This window comes from Podarcis liolepis (assembly GCF_965112155.1).
Source record: "Podarcis liolepis genome assembly, chromosome: 1".
Lineage (NCBI taxonomy): Eukaryota > Metazoa > Chordata > Lepidosauria > Squamata > Lacertidae > Podarcis > Podarcis liolepis.
In genome coordinates, this window is record NC_139554.1 from 57,773,303 (window position 1) to 57,800,078 (window position 26,776).

Consider the following 26,776-nt stretch of genomic DNA (forward strand, 5'->3'; position numbering starts at 1 on the left):
GACTATTGTTAGATGCAACCAACTGGGTTGTATCAAGCATTGACATTGTGCAAGCAGAGCAGATTTTTGCTCACATGTAAAGCAGTAAAAAAATATTAACTACTTTAAGCTGGATATACCGTATTTTTCGCCCCATAAGACGCACTTTTTCCCCTCCAAAAATGAAGGGGAAATCGGGGTGCGCTCGGGAGGGCTCCCCCTGCTTCGGGCGAGTGTCTGCAAGCCTCGCGCACCCGGCAGGAGGTCCCACCGGGTGCGCGAGGCTTGGGGCGGCAGCGGACTGCTTGCGCACACCTAGAAGCTTGGGGCGCGCTGAGCTCAGCAGGCCCCAAGCTCCTGGTATAGCGCAGCGATCCGCTAACCCTGGGAGAGCCCCGCGGCTCTCCCAAGGCTAGCGGACTGCTTGCGCGCACCTAGAAGCTTGGGGCGCGCTGAGCTCAGTATGCTCCAAGCTCCTGGTGTAGCGCAGCGATCCGCTAGCCCTGGGAGAGCCCCGCGGCTCTCCCAGGGCTAGCGGACTGCTTGCCGGCACGCAGAAGCTTGGGGCGCGCTGACCTCAGCTTGCCCCAAGCTTCTGGATTAGCGCAGGGGTCCGCTAGCCCTGGGAGAGGCGCCCGGCTCTCCCACGCTAGCGGAGACCTTGCCGGCACGCAGAAGCTTGGGGCGCGCTGAGCTCCGCACGCCCCAAGCTCCTGGTGTAGCGCAGCGCACCTGGGGGGGAAATAAATTTTTTTTCCTTTATTTCCCCCCCAAAAATCTAGGTGCGTCTTATGGGCCGGTGCGTCTTATGGGGCGAAAAATACGGTAGTTTTAAACAGAGGCTGCAAACACACTAACCCATTTGTTGCACAGGCATGTAGTTTTCTCCTGCTTTGGAGGGTAGGACTCGAGGCAATGGCTTCAGGTTACAAGAAAGGAGATTCTGACTAAACTTTCTGACAGTAAAAGCTGTTTGGCAGTGGAATAGACTCCCACGAGAGGCGATGGACTCGCCTTCCTTGGAGGTTTTTAAGCAGAGGTTGGATGGCCATCTGTCATGGATGCTTTAGTTGAGATTCCTGCATTGCAGGGGTTACACTAGATGACCCATGGGTCCCTTCCAACTCTAAGATAAATCTGGAACCATCCATTCTCATCCTTAACATGCTGCTTTTAATCTAGATTGATTCTCCCACCTACTGTCAGCAACCAGAAACATCATAGCCAGACACTGGAGAGACCTGTCAAGAATAAGCTTAGACCAATGGTACCAAATAGTATGGGAAACAGCCCTACTAGGAAAATTAACCAATAAACTGAAACTGACACAGGGACAAATAGAAGACGATACCTTCACTCTGGTATGGCTCCCTTTCATCACATACACAGCCCAACAAGACAAGAATCCACCAACAGCATATGAATCAATATGGCTAACCTGATTCAAAAACATCCACCCACCCCACTCACACACGAAAACAAAGTTCAACACAGCCAATCACAAACAAGCAACCGCACCTTAGGCCAACCCCAATTTCTCTCGCCACCAAAGGAACACAAGTGAATAGCAAAGAGAACCCTCACAAGCGACACTGACACAAAACCCCACACATACATTAAGCAAAATAGAAATATTGCCTCCCGACCCCACCCCCACCCACCACGGCCCCCTCCACCTCTTCTTCCCTCTTTTCTTCCTAATGTAACCCTAATGTCTCAACAAATGAAACTGACCTATGGAAAATGTAACTTGAAAAAAGAGACATTGCGCATACCTTTGTAAACCAAGAAAACTTTAATAAAATTTAATTTTTTAAAAAATAAATCTAGATTGATTCTAAATCCTGCTGTTCACAAGGGTGGGTGTAGATGCCTGGTATGCATTTGAAAACTCTCCTCTTTATTAGGTTGTCCACTCCTTTTCCTCCCTGCATATGCCTCAGGTAAGTGAAGAAGGAAGCAGTGGCTGCAATCTTAGCACATCCCCACTCACAACATCATTGGACATATGTGGATACATCTCCCCGCATCCCCCGGCTGCTGTTGGGACTGCCTACATCTGTTTTCAACTGGTCACACTGCAGAGTAATACAGAAGCAATCTGCAGTGTGGTTTTATTTTCAAAATGAAACCAGTTTCTCAAGAAGGGCTTTTCGGGTGCAAAAGATAGGCGCAAGATCTAGACTGTGTGTGGACTAAGAGTAGCCCAGGGTGTGGAACCTTTGGTTTTCCAGATGTTGCTAGATACTCCACCTGCAACCATCGCTGCCATGCTTCCTGGTGCTGATGGGAGCTGGAGCCTGAAAGCATCCAGAGGTTCTCTACCCCTGCGTAATGGAAAGCTTTCCAAAATCCTCTGGATCATGATTCATCACCTGTTTTACAAAGCAATTAGTGTTATATCTTGCTCTCTTTACTCAGGCGAGGCTCCATAACAGGTTGTCCTTTCCTACTAAGCTTATAAAGAATGACGCATAGCAGCTCTTTCCTTGTAAAGCTGCAGGCAAAAAGAGAGAGCATAGGTTTCCCACATATGAGAGAAAGAGCACTTGGAATGATGTAGTGCGCTGAGTTAACAGATAAAGGAGCTTTGAGGAGCCTTGAAAAGATAGCAGATTTAAAAGAAAGAATTGTTTTTATATGTTGCCTTTCACACTTGAGAGCCCCCAAAGCAGCATCGTTCAGAGTAATGCAATAGATATTGTTGGTGTAATAGCTTGCCACAGCCAGTATATGGCCAACAATAGAACAATAGAATTATAGTGTTCCAAGGGACTTAAAGGGTCATCAAATCCTCTCCTCTGCGCTGGGACAGGATTAATGTCTAAGGCTGCAAGCCTATGCACAATTACCTGGAGTAAGTCCCAATGAACTCAATGGGTTTTACTTCTGAATAAATGTGCATAAGAGCAGCAAGCTCAAGGTAAGGATTCTTCTTTTCAGCCAGGATATTTCCTGTACATCAACATTTGCCAGTCGTGATGAGGAGAAGCCTGACTCCCACTTCCCAAATGCCATTTACGCTAGAGTTTTCCTCCCTACAGTGCAGTAAACAAGAAAGTGAAAGGCAATTATTGTGCCAAACCAGTCACTAATTAAGTTGAAGATGCTTGATTTCCCTTTTATGCCTACGACAACAACAAATCAATAATGCCTCAAGCCAACAGATTGAGTATGAAATTCTATAGCAATACATTTTTTTTCTGCGGGACAGTTGCATTAATATTGCAGTTAGATTTGTGTGTGTTTAGGCTTACTTGGGAGTGAGCCCTACTGAACACAGTGGTACTTTTCTGGGTAAATATGCATAGGATTGTGCTGTTTATTTCAAAATGTGCTACTTCAACTTTCTGACAAGAGGAATGTTCAAGATGACATGTAAAAAGTCAGATTTGAAACAACGCAATCTGAAATAACAAATATACAGAACAGCAGAAGGAAACATTGGTTAAAATAATGAACAGATCTATTGCATTTGTCATTAGAACAGTTTTTGGTTGGACCCCCCCAAAGTAAAGTGCTAGCAAGCTGAATGTGGCTAAGGAGCCCCAAATTGGGGTGTCACCACTGGAAAGGCCTTGCTCTGGCATCCACCTGTCAAAGGAAAAGCCTGGAACAGAGTCTCACGTTATGATCTTGGCAGAACAGCAGGTTCAAAAGAGAGAAGGTAATTCTTTAGATACTTGATTTTGGTGCTGTTCTTACTGTCAAAATAATGAATTTCCAATCTCCATCAAGGAATTTTCCACTTTGGGAACAGAAATGTGCATGCTTTTAAAGAGAGTTCATTCGAGGCACATCTTTTACAAAGGAAGCAGTGAGAAAACGGATGCAAATTTGACTCTGCTTTGTGCATTTCGTCGTAATATCTAAGGAGAACTCTTATGTGTCTTTATCAATTCAAAATGCATGATATTCAGATGCATCTGTCTACATGAAAGATGTATTAATTGGATGTTATACCTATTTCTTCATTTAAATATTCTGTCAAGGGAGATTTCATTAATCATCTACATTTGTGGATCACTAGTGCTGCCAGCTCTGATTCACCTTTTTGGCTCAAGCTGGAGGTAACAGGGTGTCACTTGTGAATTCAGCATCCATTTACCCTTCAGGCCAGTTTAATACAGTGATCAGCACTAACAGAGCTTCTTCAGGTACCATCTGTTAAGTAGAGGAAGGGGGCTTTGCAAATACATCCCAAACCAAATGCGTGTTTGCAAAAAAAAAAACAAAAAAACTCTCTTTGCCCATCAGCAGTTGGTGAGGTGATCTTTTTCTTGCACAGGCACACATATGCAAAAGGTAATCAATAACATCTAGGATTTGCTTCAAAAGAGAATAGACAGTATCATCCATCTTAATGAATGTTAACTGAAACTCATCTTGCTTAATTCCCAGCACAAGAAGATCTATAGCTTAACAGCCCCTTAAAGCACTGAGTCTCACCAAAGACAGATCAAGAGAGGGGGAGGGAATTATGTTTCTTTGTTGTTTTAAACAGAACATGGAAAACTTCAGTCCTTTTTTTAAAGATATGCTGATAAAACTATAAATCTTTAAACTACTACAGAATTTACTGTAGAATTATAGTACAGTAATGGAAACAGAAAAAGCTGCTTTACCTGCCAGACCAAAAGAATGATATATAAGAAGAGAAGGAACATGAAAATGCATTCTTCATGGCTGGAAAGGAGAATTCCATCCCATATTCTATGCCATTCATTAACAAAAGGAGATTTTTCAATAAGGGGGAAATACAGCAGCAAAGTTATTACTTATGAATCTGACATAATAAGAGAAATCTTATTTTGCGCCTGTGAATCAAGCTTACATTGCAGTCTCTTTTTCCCTCCATTTGAAAAGAGTAGTCAGCTAATCCATGTCGGCTTGAGAACGTTGTAAAAATGCTTATTTTGCTTCCTGTTATTTAATCCATTGGGAAATGACATTGCGTGCTGCCATTGAAAGCTGAGGGAACAAGCTTATTTTAGATATGAGTGGAAATGCCACTCAGAAAGAAAATGTCATTTGTGCTAATTGCAGCTTGAAGTACACCCATGAGTAAAGGGCACACACACCTTCTGGCTTCACAACAGCTTTGTCCACTCCTTAAAAAGGGCCCTCCTGATGGTGTGTGGTTTAAAACCGCACCTGCCACATAAAACCCAAACATTGCTTTGTGTTTCTATGATGCAGGTAACTTAAGCCTCCATGACAACTTTTATCTCCAGGCAATATTTCCTGCATAAGTGTTTGCCTAACCAGATTTAATTCAATTGCCAAACACAGAAGAATGACACACTGATCCTCTGGAGTGCTGGATATTTGATTATGAGTTTCCATCTTTCTCCTCCTCCTTCTGGTGGCAGTTGTATCTGTAAAACAGAGAGTTCAAACAAAATACTTCTCTGTCATCACCAGACTTCTCCACAGGAAAGCAACACAAAATATAAAGATATTTTCAAATCACAGAACTAGGTTGCTGTGGGAACTTCACAATCTGATTTTGTGATACTGTAAATACTTCTACAGAATTTTGAAGTGCCTAGCAAAATAACAGTCTTGGAAATGTTTAAGATGGGTGTGTGTGTGTGTGTGTGTGTGCGTGTGCATGGGACAAAAGCTTCCAAGGGTCACATGCTAAGAATGGGCAGGCCCAGAGACAAAAATGGACAGGGGTAATGAATGTAAATTTCACCTTCATACAGTAGGCTAGTTTCTATGCAAACCCATCTCTATCAAGGCACGTAAAATGCACAGTCAGAGCTCCAGAGCACATTCCAGGTATGTGAAAACACTCAAGGAGGGTGCAAAGCAGACCAGGGAGAGGTGTGACCTTAGGAGAGTTTCTGCTGCTTTAGGTGAAAGACAAGATGGCGCCCGTGTCCTGAAGCTGACTGGATAAGCTTAATGTTAGCCACAGGACGGCATCATCCATCGTCATACCTGACAGCAGCAAGCTCACTTAGGTGTTGCACTGTAGGGCACATGGCACACAGCCCTGTCCGCCAGAGCCTCCCACTTCTCCCTAACCCCCAGCATGTGCTGTCTGAGTTGCCTCACCCTGCCTAAAGGAAACGCTGACCCTGGCCAGGATCTGATATGGGGAATTATTCTGTTTATCAGTAGTAAACAGAAGAATGGTCGATATTTGGTTGTTGTTGTTAAATAAACTTTTATACCAAAACACTGAACATTGGTTCATATTTAATGCACTTACTCTTCAAATCTTCCCAGAATCCACCAACAAATATAAACTTAACAACCATTTTCTCCTGCGAAGTTGCCAAGTCTGTTTAATACAGTAAATGGCTTGAAGCTTGCAGTCGTGGGTTATTTTCGTGGGTTATATATTCAGCAACTTCTCTTGCTTAAATTCACAAACTACATTATAAACTATTTGGAGTTTTAAAAACGTGCTTCAAGGCTTTTTAAGAGACCTAAGAAAAGAATTGCCTCCAGGAGGCAGCTGCTGTTGAATCCAACTCAACCGTGGCTTTGACTGAGCAGAAAGTGTTTATGCTTCTATAAGTTAGGGCAACTGATTTTCACCAACCACACACACACACACACAAACAAACAAACACATACACACACATTGCTGCTCTGCACAGCATGCCCCATTCTGTTCCAGAGGCTTCCCAGCCCTCAGGAGCACATTCACAAAAAATATATGAAAGTAGTCCAAAGTCCTAAAAGTAAAACAGATCCACCATGAATCATTAAAAATAATTTAAAATGTATTTGTAACCGCTTCCTAAAATAATTTGAAACACTTACATAGGTCCTCAATTCCCATGTAGATTAAATAGCTAAAATGTTAACTCATTTCTTTGCTTACATTTAACTTACTTCGCCTTTATTGTTTATTTCATCTTCTGACCTGACAGTACATAGCTTACATTAACAGACTGTAATCTATTATATTCTCAGGTTGAACAATCCTAAACCCCAGTCCATGCTGCTGTCCTAAGCTCTTGTTCCTCCTCTTTAGGCATAGAGATATGCATATACTTGAGATGGCTCACATGCATTTTCTGAAACATTTCCCTAAGTGGATATTCTTTAATCACACGGTGTAGTGCAGGGGTCTGCAACCTTTAAGACAAAAAGAGCCACTAGGACCCGTTTCCGAAGAAAAACAACAACTGGGAGCCGCAAAACCATTGCGACATTTAAAGCATGCACGCCGGTGCCCTCCGATCTGACAGCAGGTGGGAAGGTGACGTTGGGACGGTGCGTGACTAACGCACGCACCGCCCCCATGCAATGTCACAGCCAGTACAGCGCCCGCCACAGTGGGGAGTGTCGGGGCGCACAATGCGCCTCCTCCCCTCGCTAGTATCCGCCCCGGAGCCGCGGCAAAGGTGTAAAAGAGCCGCATGCGGCTCCAGAGCCGCGGGTTGCAGACCCCTTGTGTAGTGAGTGTATGAATGGCACCTTGTGCATGTTTTGAAAGTGAAGATGAATGCACATTAAGGGTACTAGAAAACTGGCAATAGTGGATGCCTATTGAGGAGCATACCTCTCCATCACTGGCTTGCAGCTGGTTTTCAACAGTTGTGCAAATGTTTTGTTCTTGTAGTGGAGAAGGTACTATGAATGGTTATCTGGCACCATCATGCAATCAGAGACCAGCAGACTCTATATTTACATGAAATGGATGGTAGATAGTTTGACCATATTCACTCCTTCATTCCTGAGTACCCACAAATCTCTGCAGTTAATGGGGAAGAACTTCCAGACTTCCAGAACGTGAAGGCTCCAGGAGCACCATTACCTAAACACCAGCTGTTTCCTAATGATCTGCTGGTTGAAGCAAACAAAGAGGCACTAGGGCCAGATCCAATGCCCAGTGAAGCCCACAAGAGAGCTTTCTACATCTGGAGCCACTGGCCTTTAGAGGAGGTCCTGCCGTTATTCCCCAGTACTTTGAATGGAAGCTCAAGGGGCTGAATGTAGTTAAGCAATTGTAAATGGACGTCTTTATTTTTTGTGGGGAGGGGGTTGTGTAGGGAATAAATAAATATCAGGAGATTGTCTGGTATTTTTTCACTAACAACTTTTGGTCTTTTTTCTTCACTTATATTGGAATCACCAGAGCAGACAGCCTCATCTAGTTGACAGGCATGCTTCCAACATGGTGCTGTGACTGTACTTTTACAGGGAAGCTTAATTTTATAAACAAGGCAGATCACTTCACTGTGTGAGTGAATCATCTCGCCTGAAGAGGGGTTGTTGAGAGAGGCTGGAAAAGATTATGATAGAGCTGTTTCCATTACTTGTTCCTAGGTGTTTGCTCATTCCTTTATCCACGTCCTTTTGAAGGTATATCTATTTGAACTTGAAGATAGGTAGATAGATGATAGGCAGAAACACTGCTTCCTATTCTAGCCTGCCACTCATTATCATGCAGTGAATTTGCCAAGTGGTCATCCATGTTCATCCATGACCGTGCACATGCCTTAATGATCAGCAAAACTCAATATGCTTCATGAGATCTGAAGTAGAAAGATAATTCTTCTTCAGTTTTATGTGTCCTCCCACGGACACACTTTTGACCTCAGGCAGTGCTGTGGTTAATGAAATACTGGGCACTTAAACATGAACCTAACCTATTAGGCAACTTTCAGTTAGCTTGATTTGCTAGCAAATGGTTGCATGGTTCAATTAAAAAGACACCAGCACACTCCTTTTTTTAAGCAGAGTCCCAGCCTCCCCCCCCCCGTGTGTGTGTGTGTGTGTGTGTGAGAGAGAGAGAGAGAGAGAGAGAGAGAGAGAGAGACTGGCCCTTTAAGGAGCCAACTCAGTCGTGAGAGATGCTGCTGTTCGGGCTTGCTTGAATCCCCAGGAGCCCAGTTAAGAAATAGACAGCTGTCTCTTTAAGTGTCATTTCCTTCTATTGTATTTGAATCGTGAGCAGGAAAGAGGATGTGAAACCAGAGAGGACAGACCGCGGAGCCAGCTTCAATAATAATAGTAGTAGTAGCAGCAGTAGTGGGGTAATAATAGCAGCAACTTCGACTATAATGGGGATGGTGCTGTTGGTGGAGATGCTGGCAGCTGCCTCTGCGGAGCAGGAGCCCCTCTCTCGAGCGCGCCCGGAGCTGCCCAGGCAGCAAACCTAAGGCAAGCAGCAGAGGAGACTCCGGGATCCAACGCAGCAGCAGCAGTGACAGCTCGGGAGACGGCGGCGCGGAGCAATCGGCGGCAGCAGCAGCAGCTCCAACCTCTCTCTGCCCCGGTCGCTCGCGCCCCCTGAGCAGGAGGAGCGTCGGCGCAGCCAGGATGGGAGGTTAGATCCTAAGGGTTAGCTAGGCGCGCTCGCTTGCAGGAGAGGCATCGTCGCAGGAGCAGCATCCAGCACGCACCAGCCCACCTCTCTCTCTCTCTCTCTCTCTCTCTCTCTCTCTCTCTCTCTCTCTCTCTCTCTCTCTCTCTCTCTCTCTGGTGCTACAGGAGGAAATCCTGCGAATGTCCTTGGGGAGCGGGAGGGGGGCGGAGGTGCCACTCTGCCGCGGGTAGCGAGCAGGCATTCAGGAGCAGGCAGCCTTTGTGGGGGCAGATCTCGGCGCAGACCAACCCACCGGCGAACTACAAAGGACCCCGGAGCTGCCAATGTCCTCGGCCATCGAAAGGAAAAGCCTCGAGCCCTCCGAGTAAGTGACCTCCTCTCCCTGTCCCCCCCACCCCCCCAAGTCCCCTCCAGCTTCGCATCTCCAGAGCTAGGGCCAACTTTGCCTTGGAATGGAGACGGATTCTGGGCAATCCGTGGGGCTGGATTGTTGGGGGGGGGGATAGAGAGAGAATAATGACTATTATTATTATTATTATTATTATTATTATTATTATGAGCGCTGGCTTAAGAGAAAGTGCCATTTGGAGAGAGACAGAAATAAATACCAAGGGGGCTGCATCTCCCTTTCTCCAGGTTACTAGGTGTGTTTCAGAGACCCCGCTCTCCCCATCCCGATCCAGTCCCTGTACCGCGATCACGTTGTGAATACGGATGGACTGTGCAGCAAGGACTAGGCAAGATCTCATTAAGCTCGCACTAAACCAGCCAGCCTGCTACTTGCAGGGATGGTAACTGAAACCCAGAGCCACAGGCAAGTTCCCCATTTTGAGTTGGAGGCCAATTACCAGAGCCACCAGATTTCCTATCCAGCTCCTGCTGAGGGCGGGAGTGGGGAGGGGAGAAAGGAGCGGGCATTTAGGGTCGCAAACGCCTTTGCATCAGGTCCTGCAGATTAGGTGATGCTGATGAAAGTGGCTTCAGAGGGATAGGGGCTGGGAGACTCCCGTTGTAAAAAAGCCCAAGTTTGCCTGCAGTGCCTCTCTTTCTTCTTCTTCTCCTCCCTGCCCGGCTACACACTGGCTGATTAGACTAGAAAGGTCAAGGTTGTTATCAGATGCGTGTGTGCTGGCGCTCAACTTCCACATTTTCATAATGCAAACCACCGGTTTGAAACTTGGAACAAAATGTCCAGCAAGAGAGTTTCTGTGCATGAGCCACAAGCGAGATCAGAAGAGGGGGGAGTGGTTGCTGTCACTCACAACCCCAGCCGTAGCTGTTAAAGAAGTAAAAATAAATAAATGTTTAAGTTAGTATAAAATTTGGATTTCCTGGTAGACTTTTTACCATGAAGATCTTACTGTACTCTCAAACAAATGCAGATATACATAATTTCAGAGATGATTAATTTGCTGTATCACTAGCACTGCCATTGAACTGGGCTTTTAAAGTTTACGCATTTACCTGTCCCATTGAACTTGGTGGGACTTACTTCTGAGTAAACAGATGTAGGATTCAAGCTATATGCCTCTATTTAGGGTGGTCATATTTTATTTGTCTAGACCGCAGTAGCTTTGTGGTACTCTAGCAAGAAAATACTTTTAATGTCCCTACTTACTTAATTAAATATATGTGTATATTTAATTCATCTGTCAGTTGTTCTCATAAGGTATCCAAAAAAAAAAAAACAGGATGTGATTCTCTGCTCGGTTATACAGGCTTAAGGCTGTAATTATAAGCCTTCTTATCATGTACCAAGCACCCTTGAATTCAATAGGGGTTTCTTTTGAATAGACATGGTTAGAATTGCACTGTAAGTACCACCGAAATACTGTAAAATGAATCCACATGCAGAAAACAGTGCATAGGTTTTCGATCAGAGTTGGAAAGCCTTGCAGACCAGTCTGTCTCTGCTTTCTGAAAAATAGGTTATATTAATTTCAGTTGAATTTACTCTTATATTAAGTGTGGTAAGAATCAGTTTCTGGCCTCATCCACTTCAGATACTTTTACAGAGACTTATATATCATATGTTCTGACTGAAACATTGTGCATATGCTACAGTTGCTCCATTCCCTATTTCCCCCTGCTATGTTAAAGCTCCTTCTTCATATTTTAGGTTGCAGTCCTATATATCCATTTACTTAAGAGTAATCCTCTGAAAACTCAGTGGGACTTAATTTTTAGTAGACATGTATAGGATTGTGCCGTCAATATTTCAAAACTGCCAGCAAAGGAGGGGGCTTGAGATTCAACTAACACCAATTTTCAGTGTATCGTTATGGCATACAGCATTCCAGAACATAAAGTTTATTATGAACATTTCCTCCTCCCACTATTGCAAAAGTCCCTCATTGTTTTGGAATAAAAGGACATGAAACTGGTCTTAAAGAACCATTCCAAACTGCACAACAGTTGTGCAAACCAAAGCCTTCCTGTACCTGTTTATGCAGACTTGTAGGATATCTTGGAGATAGTTTCTGGGTATTGGTTCAGGATCTCCCACACCTCTTTTCTCAATCCTATGCATTTTTAAATATATGGTTGCTTTCATGACAAGTCATGACAAGTCATGAACAACAATGAAAAAACTCTGTTCTTTCTGACAGAAATTGCTACTGTCTTCACTGACAGCATTCTCCATAAAAGACTAGTGTGCTAAAACATCATTTAAAATAGATTTGTGTGCAGAAATAGCAGCTGTGAAATAATTCAGTAGCACACTCACACGGCTATATAGGTATGGAATCAGGAGGTGTTTCTTCATAACGGCAAATCAAGAATTAGCATGAAATGCCTTGAGAACTTGATCATCTTTCAAGCTTTACGTAGACAAGATTCAGCTGTATTTATTTTTCAGATAAATGTGATTTGAGGAAGTTTTACTTCTTTGAATAGCGTTTTTGAGGGAGTTGAATCATTTTTCATTATGTTAAATTCTTCTTTCTTGTGAGATTGCTTTTGAGAGCTTAGCGAGATACAGTGACACAGCTTACTTATTCCTTGAGTGTAACATATAAGTCCTCTCGCGGCCTTAGAATTTAGCTGTTATTATTGTGAGCATTTGGGAATCTATTGTACCAGTTGGTAAACAGGGATTAAAGAAAAACCAGGAGCAGGGTGGGTGAGACATAGCCTTCTCGTCACACAGATTTGGTTGAGAAAGGAGGAAATGCCTGCCTTCAACTGAGAGAATATGGCTACCCAGACTACCTCAGAGGCGTAGAGCCTCAACTGGAAGTCAGCATCTGACTGTGATCTGGATGGGAAAGTGCTCACTTCTAATTTTTTTAAAGTTGAATATGAGGCTGCCAAATTAGATGGCTGCTGGTGGGCTAAGATTTTGTTGAAGAGCAGTGGAGAGAAGGCTTTTACCTCAGGATTTCACCCAAACTGTCTTGGGGTTATGGAGTTGCTGGTGGGAGATATGTGGTAGCAAAAATGGGAACACCTTGGACTTGCCAAGGCCTGCACTGCAGTTATCTCTTGTTGGCAACACTGTGTCACATAACATTTAAGTGAGAGTAGTTCCACTGGGCCTTTTTACAGACTTAATGTGGTCTGCACTTAGAGAGATCTATAAGGCCAATGTTGCATCTACTTTGACTAGAATGTACATTTGAATTTAGTTCCAAAAGCTTATCCTGCATTATGATCATTCATATGTAGTATAAGTGGTGTCTGAGAGAGAGAGAGAGAGAGAGAGAGAGACTCAAATGAACTTATTTAGCATAAAAACTGTCATGGGCAAAAAGGCAAAAGGACACCGTGAACATTGTTAATGGTTTGAGCAAGAGGCATAATGTAAGCCAGTAAATCACATGATTAACTTTGAAAATGTGAGGGTTTTATTTTTCCTCCGTGGCAATGTTTATGAGCTTAAGGTTAAACATGTGCTAAAATATCTTGCTGTGAGTTGCTGACTGTGCAGGCTGCTGGCGTTTTGCTGGGAATAATTCCCAACAGAAATTGCAAAATGGAATATCCAGGGAACAAAGAAGCTTTCAGGGAGATAATACATTTACATTAAGAAATGTCTTTTCTCCTCTCTCTTATTTTATCCAGTCATTATTTTACCTTGTCCCCGCCCCCAGCCCCAAATAATATTTTTCCCTGGGGTGAAAAGTGCATTACTTCTTGATAATACCATGCTACAGTGAATAATTTGGAGTTGAATCTTCCCAGATGTATATGGTGTTACTCTTGTTAGCAGTCTCTGGAAAAAAAAGAGATGACTATTATTAACAATCAGGACCTTCTGATTCCAACTATCAGAAAGCATTGCATGCCTATTGTTTGGGAAGGTGGTTCCTACAGCCCTAAGTGTTTTTTTTCCTTGAAGATGCTTTGACTTCTGCAAAGGTTTTCCTGAGGCTGCTGATACCTTCCCCTGATGCATGCATGGTGCCATTTTGATGGCATAAGGACCTAGACTCAAAGAGTTTTCTATTTATTCTTTCCTATAAACTAAAGTTAGTACAGGACTGAATAACTAAAAAAAAAAAACACAAACCTATTTCAGTCCACAGACAAATGCATATGGGAAAAAGCCTTGAAGATACTTCTGCCCATTGCACCCTTTTCAAATATTACAGCTGGACAGTGGACTCTTTTGATGAGCTTATTGGAAGGCATTGCTATAAGGCAATCAGGTGGGCAAAGCTAACTGTGGGGGCCATTAACACAAAACCATCTCCCACGCTGCGGTCAGGTTCAGGGTGCAGGTATAACATTTGAAAAGCGCTCTCATTATGCAGGCGGGGGCAAAAGATAAATGTCCTTGCTTTAAATTAGCCTTTCCAACCTGGTGCACTCCAATTTTTTAAGGCTACAGTGACTTTTAAGGAGGTCTTGAGTCTCAATAACAGAGTTGTTCTACCTTGGAATCAGGAACTATTACGAGTTACTGATATGTATGGACTCCCTTTGGGCATTTAGCAGGAGGGCCTACAGCAAAATGTTGAAGTATGTCATTGGCCCTAATTGAGGTGTTATGGTTCAGTGTGCCAGCCAGCAAGTGAAACTATCTTCCAGGATGCCATAAGGTGGAAAAGTAGGGCATTCTATAACTCTGTTTTCTTTTGGAATTTGCACTCATCATTTTATGTTTACTGAGCATGCTCATTCCTTGCTGGGCATTTTTTAAGGGACTGCCCCATAATTTATTTATTTTTTTAAATTAATTATGCAAATCTCTGTTTTCCTAAGCACACCAATATCTTATTTCTCACCATTTTGGCCCCACTCCTGTCAGCACTCAATACCTATGGTTCCTATTGGAGGAGGTAGTTAATAACACTCAATATTCTGAAGCATGGGGCTATATTCATTTTCTAGCCTTCTCATCTTCATTCGCACATAATATCAACCTCAACGGCTGCCCTAGGGAGGAAGGGTGTAGTATAAATTCAATAAATAAATAACAAAATAAAAATCAGAGAAAACCTACTGGGGGAAACCCTGTACTTATCAGGACATGTCCTTGAAAACTCCCCATATCATCTGATGACATGCAGTGCAATTCTGCACATGCTTACTCAGAAATTAGTCCCGGTATGTTCAGTGGGATTATTCCCAGGTAAGTGTGCAAAGGATTGCAACCATGGTCCTGGCTCAGCAGTAGATCTGCTAAATGGACATAGGCGAGGCAACATACCTCACACTAGTTAAGCTGTGAAATGGGGATAAAAGTTACCAGTCTCACACAGTTGTTGTAAGACTATGGTGCTAAATAACTCTTCACATTCAAGTGTCATGTGAATATTGATGGTCAAGATATCATACCTGTATGGCATTCTTTACAAATGTTATTAAAATGTCTGAAAATATTCATCACAGCAGTGAAAACATTGATGTATATAGCAGAGTAGGAAAGGGAAACAAATTGAACAGCAATGGTTTTTCTTAAAGACTTAAGAAAATATTAATTACTTAATGATTTGGCTACTTATAGTTTTTCTTTATAGCGTCCACAAATTCATTGCCACAGGACTCATGGGGTGGGGGTGGGGAATCCTTTTCGACACAAGTTTGCAGTGTGTTAATTACAGCTGTACGTATATATTATTTGTAATAGATGTTGGACTGAATTTGGACCAAAGCAAAAGTAATCCAAACAATTTCTTTTCCCATTTTTGTTGGTATATTAAGTATCGCAAATTAATTAAAATTAATTAATTACAATAATTAAAAGAAAATACATTAGGGCAGCATATATATTCTGTGCATATATATATATAGATATATTCATTCCAAGATTTTTCACTGAAATAGGCTAGAATTTACATTAGTATAAATTATATAAATTGAGCTTTCCCTCCATACATTTGCTAGCTATATGCAGGTCACCAAGTCCATTTACCACAGGGGATCTTACATTCTGGAATGTGAGGCTTCTGCAAGCATTTCCTACTTTTCCACACTTACCTTTCATTCTTAAGGAACAGAAACTTTATTGTAAAGAGATGAAACTGAGATTCTCTAAGGATTTTAAACCCTGTACGCATAACCCTAACCAAACAATAACATATGTTAGGAAACTCTGTATTCTACAGGGGTTGAGTTGTAGAGTTTATTGCTGAGATGAAATTGTGTCTCTTTTACTGTACATTTCTTATTATGAATTGCATTTATGTAATTGTTTTACTTTTTGTATTGTATGGATATTATGTCATGTTTGAATATAACATCCATATAATACTGTCTGGTCTTTTGATGAAGGGTAGTACCGGTATATAAAATTAAAATTAATTTAAATTAACAAAGGGAGAAAAATCAGACTGAAGATTTTCTGATTAGACTATGAGTTGGTTGGTTGGTTTGGCTGGATTAGTGTATTCTAAAGGCTGTCTCTTTCCACCAGGGAGCCAGTGGATGAGGTGCTCCAAATCCCCCCTTCCCTGTTAACATGTGGAGGTTGCCAGCAGAACATTGGGGACCGTTACTTCCTGAAAGCCATCGACCAGTACTGGCATGAAGACTGCCTTAGCTGTGACTTATGCGGGTGCAGACTTGGAGAAGTGGGAAGGCGGCTATATTATAAACTGGGCAGGAAACTGTGCCGAAGAGACTATCTCAGGTATACCAGCCACCATAACATAACCCTTCCTTCCTTCCTTCCTTCCTTCCTTCCTTCCTTTTAAAAATGAAGGTAGGTCTATGCTCAAAACTCTAGTGCAAGATCTGGGCTCAGTCTGCACAGAAGAGGTATAAGACACAGTAGTTGGAAACTGACTAGTCTCAAAGCCAAGTCTGGATAAGTTCCTTGTCAGTTAAAATGAGGAGGCGGGGAGAACTTCAGGCTCACAAGAACCTTCTCCACAAATTGCTGTCCAGTCTTATGCAAGGCTCCACTTTGTAGGCTGACTACTGATATTTGAGACACAGTATGGCATGGTAAGGGGAAGGGAGGAAGAACTATGCCTGCATCACAGGTAGGCATGTTACCATTCCAAAGGTTTAAAATCAGGCACTTAAAACATGTGCTTTTCCTGAATTGGGTGTAACCTTGGGCTGAATGAACTGTAAAGAGATGTAAAACTAGTGTTCATAACTATGGATGGGGGAGAAAGTCAGTTGCATTCATATTTAAAGTCAAATTTATCAAATTCCACACTTTCCGGAACAATATGAGAATTCAAGCACAGCCATTCTTTAAAATTCACACTTCTCCAAATTTTGTGATGCAGTTATCTAACCAAAAAATGTGTGCAAAAATGCATACATTAGGGGGAAATGTGCCAAAAATGAATATTTAACTGAAAATATAACTGAAAAACGTGTGTGTGTGTGTATGCACTATATGAGAAGAAATTGCTCGCAAAATGTGTGCATACAAAATATGTTTATTAGGAAAAAAAATACTCTAAAATGCTGAATAATTTACATGAAGATTTTTTGTAATTAAAAAAAGTCACAAATTGCTGCAGAAAGGTGGAAAATTGGAATTAAGATTGGAAAAATAAGGAACTAAGAAAATTGGAATTGATGGATCCTTCCATCACTATTCATAAGACACTATGTACACACAGTTAATTTTTCTTAGGATCCTGTCTGCATTTTCTACTTTTAAAAATAGCATCAACAATCCCCCCCCATTAGTTGTGAATAAAAGAATAACTATGTTCTTCTACAAATCAAGGATCTTGATTGTTTGCCATCTCTTTTGTACTTCATATGTGTGATTCCATGAAGCCAGGGGGGGGGACACTTTATTTATAGCTAGAAGTATTTAGCATCCTCAAAAATTCACAGGGGGGTGTGTGTGTCAGTGGGCAATGGGGAGGAATAAAGTGCTAACCTACCCAATTATCCCACTTCAGAGCTTTTTCTAGTAGCAGTTTTGCTTGAGTAGGGCTGCATTTGCGTAAAGTAATAATATGCAGTAAATCACCAGTGTACGTGCAACATCCTGAAAAGAATTCAGCCCTATTTCCACTAGCTGAATATTTTCTCACTGTAATGGCAGAAAATATGGGCTGTTAAATTAATGCATTTTCTGTGCCTTGTAATTGGATGTGTTCCGTCTTTTCACAGCATAATGTGTTAATTATCTGTGTCTGCTAATGAAGAATTTCATAGACACAGGCCGTTAAATTGGCTTTGGCATTTCCCACATCTGTAATTCAAATGTAAAAGCCTACATTGCCTGGAGAGTGTGTGTGTGTGTGTGTCTGTGTGTGTCTGTGTGTGTGTGTGTGTGTCTGTTTTAAAACAGTCCCTCTTCCTCTTTTTAATCCACTATCGCAAGTAATGCATTTCAAGGTGGTTCTTTAATGCCACCTTAAAAAATAATAATCCATATGTAGCAATTGTTACAGTGACTAGGAAGCAATGAACAGTGACATCTCCTGGAAGGCCAGGGAAATGGCGACAGTTTCCTAGGGAATTGTATTCCAAAAATCAAGCAGTCTGCTTTTTGTATGATGAGCACAGCATTGGAAACTGACAAGCCCTTTCCAAAATGTGTGTGATTGCAAAAAACATTGCAAATTTATATTGGCCTCTGATTTCCAATACAATATATCATCATCTACTGGAATATTAAACTAGATTTTTGCAAACTCAGCAGGCGGTAGCCTAAATTAATTAATTATCTGGAAGCACATGCTATCAATATGTATCTTGCACATTACACTGATAAACCTTTGAAAACATAGCACCATAATGGTGGTCTCTATGGGGGTGTCTTCATGAGGCTGCAATATGCTAAAACAGGTTTAGTCAACATGGTGCCTTCCATAAATTGTTGGGTTACAACTGCCATTATCTCTTGACCACCGGTCATGCTGGCCGGTTCTGATGGAAGTGGTCATCCAACATTATCGGGAGGGTAACATGTTACCTATGCCTGTGCTAAAATAAAGGATCCTATAAAACTTTTGGATTTGCACTAGAATTTCTAGCAGTTCACAGAATCCACTGTAATTCATTTTTATTAAAATGGTTCTATGAACTTCAACATGCTTTTATTAGAACCTACAAATGCATCTTGATTGCTTACAAATCCATATTAAGACAAAGCCAATATTTCAATCAACAGACTGGGAGAAAATACTAACTGGCAATCATCATGAGAGCATTTTCCATTACTCTTTCTCCCTTCACAAATTTCTGGGTGTCCTTCTACACAAATCTATTTTGCCTTCACAAAACGCAGCCAAATTAACAAGCAACATTCCTTGTATTTTACGCAGTTAGAAATACATTTGATAATCTGACTCCTGAAGGTTTTTGAATTTCTTTCCCCCTCTCTAAAGGCTTTTCGGCCAAGATGGCCTCTGTGCCTCCTGTGACAAGCGGATCCGGGCCTATGAGATGACGATGCGAGTAAAAGACAAAGTGTACCACCTGGAATGCTTCAAGTGTGCCGCTTGCCAGAAACACTTTTGTGTCGGTGACAGATACCTTCTCATCAACTCAGACATAGTCTGTGAGCAGGACATCTATGAGTGGACTAAGATCAATGGGATGATATAGCTCACTTGTGCCTCATGGTCTCCAAATCCATCTCATGGGTGACACAAATACCTAGCTGTGGTGAGGAGATTATCACTCACAACATCTATGTGCTTTGTCTAAGGAAAGGGGGGAATACAACAGAATATACAGGCACCTCATCATGTACAATTGCAGATTGGGGACTGGAACAGTAGCAGGCAGGTGGATTTCTGTTAGCAGTCATGCTTTGGTGATAAAACTGACATTCTCTGAAGTGATGGTGGAAGCTGGGGAAACAATATAAAATAACAATGGGTTCTCTTGACTGGAAATATAGTAGTGACATGTAAACCGATATTATGGCTTCGACACTTGCAGACTAGGTTGTGCAACGAAATGGGTTTGGGGTATTTTCTTCCTTTCTGTTTACGCTATTGAGACCATGTTCCCAACTTTAATTGCAGATGGGATAATGTCACGCGGTGGGGAGAGGAGCAAGGAAAATGGGACTCCCATTCTTTTAAGTTCTGGATGTGGAAAGAATGCTTCTTTTTGCATGGAAACCAGTTTTTCCCATTTGAGAATGAAAAGTACAACCTTTGGCTGCAATGCTGCATCAGATGCACTCTATTTTATACGTTTAAGTACTTGTGAGGTCAGTGGGACTTAATGGCATGTGACTAATGCCAGACTGCAGTCTTCAGTGCTAAGCAATCATTTCAAGAACTTAGGATAGGCCTTTCGCTGCCATTGAGTGTGAGAAATATCACCACTCATTTCTATACAAATGTTAATTGAAAAAAATTGTCCAGCTATTTTATTAACTTAGGCAATATTAATAATTTGTTGTGTGTAGTAAGATCCTGCAGATTTAATTAAAAAAATGACTGGTTTGATATCTGTCCTTATTTTTTATTTCATTACACTAGTGGCTTTTCCAGCCAATCAGATTTTAGTGCAACAAACACACAACCAACCAACCGTTACTAATTTCTTTTGTTGCAGGGATGCTGAACCACTGAATTTGCAATGTTTTGCACATGTTGGTTTTATTGTTTTTATCTTCTGTAAGCCACCCTGAGAAATGCAAGTGTGCTGGAAGGGTATGACATAAATCTAACCATCACCATAGAAAATGCTATTTCCCCTCACAGACAGTACATCTGTTGCTTTTGTGACTGCCACATATAAGCAGTGTGATGGTATGAGTGTCAATCAAGTGATATGAATGGTAACGAGTGGGCTATTGAATATTACCTGTGATATGATTGGTAATGAGTGGCATAAATTCTCTCTCCTCTGTACTTGTGCTGCTTGAGATTTTTTGTTGGTTTGTAATAGGTTTCAAAAAGATTTCTAAAATGAGGAATTACTGGAATTACTCCTGCCAATTTGAGGATGAAACGAGGGAGAGTTTGAAAGATGATCCTCTCCACGTGCACAGTAACACACTGTTGTTACAATAACTCTTTCAATGCAACCCAATACAGTGGTACCTCGGGTTAAGTACTTAATTCATTCAGGAGGTCCGTTCTTAACCTGAAACTGTTCTTAACCTGAAGCACCACTTTAGCTAATGGGGCCTCCTGCTGCCGCCGCGCCGCCGGAGCATGATTTCTGTTCTCATCCTGAAGCAAAGTTCTTAACCTGAAGCCCTATTTCTGGGTTAGCGGAGTCTGTAACCTGAAGCGTATGTAACCTGAAGCGTATGTAACCTGAGGTACCACTGTACATGCTTACTTGGAAGTAAAACTGGCTATGTTTGGTAAGGCTTACTCCATAACAAGTATGTTTAGGATTTTAGCCTAAATTTTTATTTTATATTATTTGAGTTCTTTAAAGGTTGAGTGTTATTTCCTTCAACACTGTTCACTTCTCCTCAAAGGGTTTAATAATGCTATAGCTATCCCCTCTTATTCATTGCATGTGGAGTGTATACTGTATTTTACTGATTTCTTTATATGGGAACTTAAGGGAGTAAACACAGTTCAGGCATCCACTCACTGATTATCTGGAGATGCTTTAAGGAAACTGGGTACAATCCTGCCAGCATTTATTTGCAAAGAAAGTGAACCATCTACTTGAGCTGCAAAACTCACAGATTAATCAAACACAAGGTTGGAAAGTTTATTTACAATGGGTTTTGTTCATGTACAGCACAACCAAAGATAATGATCCATCTCTCTCTCTCTCTCTCTCTGGAATTGTTATAATACATATACCAGAACCTTCACATAAACCTGCCCAAGAACTGAAGCCTTCCACTGATATCCCTACCATAAAGTGACAGTGCTCAAAGGGGCATTTTCTGTTTGTGGCCCCTTTACCTCTGGAATGTTCTACCTCAGTAGACCCAAATATGACCTTCACAGCTTCTATTTAGGAGAGCAGTTAAAACTTTTGGTTTTAACTAAACTTTAGAGCCCCCCTAATTTGGGGGAGTGGCATGAATTCTACAATTGTTAGTGGATGCTGCTCTGTGTTTTTAGTGATGAAGAGCAGGCTATAAATGATTTAAAATAAATCCAGTGTAGAAAGCAGAAGTCTGATGGGTTTTGATAAAATGCTTGTGATAATAGGCCGCTGAGCAGCCAAGTGAAATTTTGGCACAGCCGTTTAAGCTGTAGTAACTGCCTCCCCTCCTCAGGATTGGATAGGAGTCCCTCAGACAGGACTTCCATATTAATCTCTGTGTTATACTTCAGCCTAATACAGTGGTACCTCGGGTTAAGTACTTAATTCGTTCCGGAGGTCCATACTTAACCTGAAACTGTTCTTAACCTGATGCACCACTTTAACTAATGGGGCCTCCTGCTGCTGCCGCACCACCAGAGCACAATTTTTGTTCTCATCATGAAGCAAAGTTCTTAACCTGAAGCACTATTTCTGGGTTAGCGGAGTTTGTAACCTGACGCGTATGTAACCTGAAGCGTATGTAACCCGAGGTACCACTGTACAGATAATCTATAATTAACACATATTACGTACATAGTGCCTAGAATGGACAAAAACATTATGCACAAGTGCAAAATCTGCTGTTTTCTAAAAGTAGTTCTGGCTGTCCATGAAGGCTTTGCCAACTCTAGTTGTATACCTGTCAGTACCAATTTAAAGCCTTTCATTTCTACTCTACAAACATCTGTCAATTGGCCTGGGTATTGAGCTATTGATAATTGTTCTAATATGAAGACAGGCAGATAGCCCTGCTGAATTGTCGGCTTACCACCAAATTTGTGCAGACAGACTCCTCACAAATCAGACGTTATGCCTCTCATCTCACTTCTTTTGCCTTCCCCTGCCTGGCTCATGGTTGATTTGTTGTTGTTGCTTGTTCATTTTTATTATTTATTTCCCAATTGGCCTCGCAAGCATTGTAGGCAGCATGCTCCTACATTTTTTGCAGTCCTGTTCCTATATACAGTGCTGCTCCTATATAAATGCACAATAGCTCAACTATTCATTGACCTTTTAAAATCTAAGAGTGTCTGCCAGGCAATCTTGCCCACACATCTCTAAAGAAAGCCCAGATATCCCAACATATGTGCCCCAGAGAAAAATAAAATATAGGTTAGATTAGGAAGGATGGCAAGGGATGAGATCACACAAGGCAAATTGTACTGTCAAGTTTGGCAATCAAAATCCCCCGTCCTCCATTGCAGAAATATGAGGCGTCATGGCTACTTTCTGAGCAAGATGCATGAATGGGACCGTTGTTAAGGTTCAAGTGCTGAAGTATGAGGTTATGGTGAGGAAATATTTTTTTCTGGAGAAAATTTGGCCTTTCTCAGACTACCTTGAGAAAGAAGTGATCACCTCCTGGGGTGTTTGGTGTGGGGCAGGAGAACAATTTAAGGACATACTAGGCCACCCTGAGGGTTTATGAGGTTGTGGGCACACAAGAGTCAACCCCTTGAGCTACAGGCTGAGATGGGCTCTGGGGCATCCATAGGGATGGACAGGTACACTAGAGTGAACGCTTTGTTGTGGGGCCATGATGAATATGCTCAGCCTCCACATACCTCAAGGCTCACCAGGAAAAGCTGGGGAGATACACCCAATTCTTGGCTAGAAAGCTACTGTATGCAGCAGTGGACATGCCCAGGGGATGCGAGTGGGGTGTTCCCCCCTTTATACTGTTGGGAGGTTGCGGAGACAATCTGTATTGTGCCCGAGTCCTTTCTAATTCCTACTCAGCAGCCCTCGCTTAATAATTGGCTCTTGATTTGCAGATCTCATACTATATTTCAATAAATTTAACCATTCCACCAACATGCTGTCTCTTGAGTCTTCTTCAGTGGTGTAGAGGAGAAAGAAGCAGGGAATGATGGGATTGGGATTGCTTCGAAAACAGCACCTCACTATTTAACATATGTTTTTATTACAAAACAGAGTGTGAATTATTGGAGAAGTTGTTTTGAAACGTGAAAAAAAAGAAATAGATAGCAGATCTCCTTTTGTAAAAAGACCAGAAAAGCAATGAAGAAATTAGAGGAAAATGTCACTTCCTTCTATTCCTTTTAAAAAGTCTTTAGAAATGTCACATCGTCAGAGATCCCATCATGAGCCACAAAAATAAAACTGGAAAACTGGGACATTTGATACTGAATTATATTGTTCTTTGGATGTGTTCAGCAACAGCATTATTTGAAAAGTACATCATTATTCAATATTTTTTTCCATTATTCAATGTCATGGTTGGAAAATGAGAGTATTACCGGCAGTATCACTTTTTAATTCTGTGCCCTTGGAAAAAAAGGGTAATATCATGTCAGCTTAATGGACTTTTTGGTGACATGAGTAAAACAGGAAGCTACTGTTAATGCAATATCTTTATTGAAAGCTGGGTACAGCTGTCTCTCCTGCCTCTTTTCTCAAGGTAATACTATGCTCCCAATCCTGTCATACCCAGGAATCAAATTATTTGAATTCTGGACACATCAGCAGAAAACTGAAGACACTCTGCCAGATCCATAGTATGCTTGGAAAAGAACATCGTACAGCATCACTCATTTATACGACTGTCAGTCTGGTGCTGTAAATTCACAAGATATGGAGGCCTCAGGTGCCACACTTTTTGTCTCTCTGCTCCTCAATCACCTTCCTTCAATATCTCTACCCTATGTAAGCTAACATTTCATCTCTGAGCCATGTAGCTTTCAAATATCTGCCAGGATACTCAGAGGTTGTCCATGCTGTAAATTTGAATGGAAAACTATGCATTAAGGTGACTAGTTGATTACAGTCACCCAGAAAGATTCATGCCAGTTCTGAGATATGCCTTTGGAGAAGAATCTGCAAAAAGTTTGATAGATCTAAACTAGAATATAGTTGGCACCTACTGACTACATCTATGGTAGGTTTACCCCCTGCTCCTCTTTTATTAGATGGTTCATTTGTAGGCAGAGGAAATTCAATAGGACAACTCATTTTCTCTTCTGCTCTTTGCCAAAAAGAAAATACAGTGCAATACTTAACAAAAATTCAAGACACAGATTGTTTAATTAACATTCATATTCAGTAACCACCTAGATTAAGCCTTCACATAAACAACTTGTATCAACTTTTGTGACATTGGAAAAAGGAATCTATCTAATAAATATCTAAACAAATCAGCAAGTTACTTAATAAGAATAGAATAGAACAGAATAGAATAGAATAGTTGGAAGATATCACAGGGGTCATCTAGTCCAACCCCCTGCAATGCACGACTCACAGCTAAATAAAAGAGTAATCTGTTTTAGTGGTGGATGCTGGGGGGTTGAGGGACAGAACAGCACGTCATATGGCTTTCCCTGGGTGCCCTACACTAGCCTGCTGTCCTCAGGTGTGATAGAAAATGATGTTCCACATCAGTGTTGGAAGTACTTCTTAATCAGCTTTCCGGTTGGCTTCCGCACATGAAAATTGTGGAGGCACCATCTTGCCCTTAGACTCTGGCAGCAAAATTCTTGGAATGGTTCTGAATTTTCTCACTAAACTATCAGCAAGATCATATGTGTGCAGTAAGTTGTGAGCCGGCTTTCACATCAGTGAGTTGTGTTTGGTGTTCTCAACATGCTAAGTGTGTGTGTGTGTGGAGACAATGGTCCAGTAAGCTCTGTGCAATGGAAGTGGCAATACATTGCGACTGGAATTTATTATGGTTTAAATTTATATTGTGTCTTTTTGAAACCAGGCACCAAGGCAGTTAAAACAAAAGTAATATACAAATACAATACAGTGGTACCTCAGGTTACATATGCTTCAGGTTACAGACTCCGCTAACCCAGAGATAGTACCTCAGGTTAAGAACTTCAGGATGAGAACAGAAATCGTGCTCTAGTGGCGCGGCGGCAGCAGGAGGCCCCATTAGCTAAAGTGGTGCTTCAGGTTAAGAACAGTTTCAGGTTAAGAACAGACCTCCGGAACGAATTAAGTACTTAACCCAAGGTACCTCTGTATAAAAGTCAACGTAATGCAACAAATTAAACACACAAAAAACACAGTAAATAAAAACAAGAGCAGGTTAAGGACAGTCGCCAGCAACAATGCAAACTAGCGGTCTCTTTCCTTATTTGGATGGTGGATGCATTTGGCTTACCATGAGGTTCTATTCCCTGTACATGGGAAGTTCGGACACTTGTGGCTACAGGGGTAAGTATGCTGAAGAATTGCCTTTGGAGGGGTACAGACTAGATTGACACTGAACATTTATTGGTGTTTAGCACACATGGGAAATGTGACATTGTGTCTGATCAATGACAGGGGAGTTGCTAGGGATGCTGTGGGGTCTGCTGCCAATGTTGCTATGTTAGTAAAATGAAAAAGTAAATTATAAGTAAAATAAGTAAAATTAAAAAGTAGAAACAAATGCTATCTCCTTTGCTGTTGGAAGTACAGTCATACCTCGGGTTAAATATACTTCAGTTGAGCATTTTCAGGTTACACTCCGCGGCGACCTGGAAGTAACGGAACACGTTACTTCCGGGTTTCACCGCTCGCGCATGCGCAGACATGGCAAATCGCCGCTTCAGGATGCGAATGGGGCTCCGGAACAGATCCCGTTCGCATCCAGAGGTACCACTGTATATAAATTCATACACTCCTGTTAGCCTTGGCACAACAATCAGCCCAGCATAGCTGAACCACAGGACCAGCCTATGTTTAGGATTGCAACTAAAGCAAAAGATTTGGGGATGTAAATATGACCTCTGCCAGGCACATACTGTCGATTTAGAAAGCCAAACGATCAACATGCAGTTTGTTTACACCTTAGTCTTGACTTGACTATCTCTAAAAGAAAAAAGGCAACATGTGTTACATAGATACGAGTTCACAGAAAGCAGACATGGCATCAGTGAACTTCAAAGGAGAATTTCTAGCTCACTCACTTGGGAGTTACAGTAGTTACATTGAACTCAGTGGGACTGACTTTTGAGTTAACATGCTTTTAGAATAGAAATGGGTGGAATTGCGGTTTGTTAATAAGATGTACACAGTAATTACTTTCCATAATAAAAGATACTAGGGCTAAAATATGTCTAGATATCTCATCCTACATTCCTGGAAATCTTGCTCCAA

General features: G+C 41.7%; 2 protein-coding genes across 11 annotated transcripts in view; one reads left to right on the forward strand and one right to left on the reverse strand.

Annotated features, from left to right (window-relative positions):
• LOC310688909 (uncharacterized protein) overlaps window positions 1-26,776 on the reverse strand; it is an 81,492-nt gene that overhangs the window by 39,473 nt on the left and 15,243 nt on the right. Inside the window, exon 1 of one of the 8 annotated variants that reach the window (XM_083465916.1) lies at window positions 4,814-5,280. The exons of 1 other annotated variant lie outside the window; for it this stretch is intronic. In XM_083465916.1, coding sequence (XP_083322042.1) covers window positions 4,814-4,815 — 2 coding nt within the window. In that variant the 5' untranslated portion in view covers window positions 4,816-5,280. Of the gene's footprint in view, window positions 1-4,813; window positions 5,281-26,776 lie in introns of those variants that run through there. 6 more of the 8 variants (XM_083465913.1, XM_083465912.1, XM_083465910.1 and 3 more) reach the window with 6 other exon arrangements.
• Window positions 8,814-20,112, forward strand: LMO2 (LIM domain only 2). 3 transcript variants are annotated; one of them, XM_083466007.1, is made up of 4 exons: window positions 8,814-9,277; window positions 9,442-9,641; window positions 16,140-16,355; window positions 19,036-20,112. In XM_083466007.1, exons 2-4 carry the CDS (start codon window positions 9,601-9,603, stop codon window positions 19,253-19,255), a joined length of 477 nt encoding a protein of 158 aa, XP_083322133.1. In that variant the 5' UTR covers window positions 8,814-9,277; window positions 9,442-9,600; the 3' UTR covers window positions 19,256-20,112. The 3 variants fall into 3 exon arrangements, with proteins under 3 accessions (XP_083322133.1, XP_083322134.1, XP_083322132.1); XM_083466008.1 differs by having other exon boundaries at window positions 8,814-9,111; XM_083466006.1 differs by having other exon boundaries at window positions 8,814-9,641.

Excerpts from the sequence above, each read along its gene's own strand:
- LMO2 (XM_083466006.1), top strand. The coding sequence starts at position 9,601 with ATGTCCTCGGCCATCGAAAGGAAAAGCCTCGAGCCCTCCGA. Across the intron at positions 9,642-16,139 it reads AAAAGCCTCGAGCCCTCCGA|GGAGCCAGTGGATGAGGTGC; the intron begins GTAAGTGACCTC and ends TCTTTCCACCAG. Across the intron at positions 16,356-19,035 it reads TGCCGAAGAGACTATCTCAG|GCTTTTCGGCCAAGATGGCC; the intron begins GTATACCAGCCA and ends CCCTCTCTAAAG.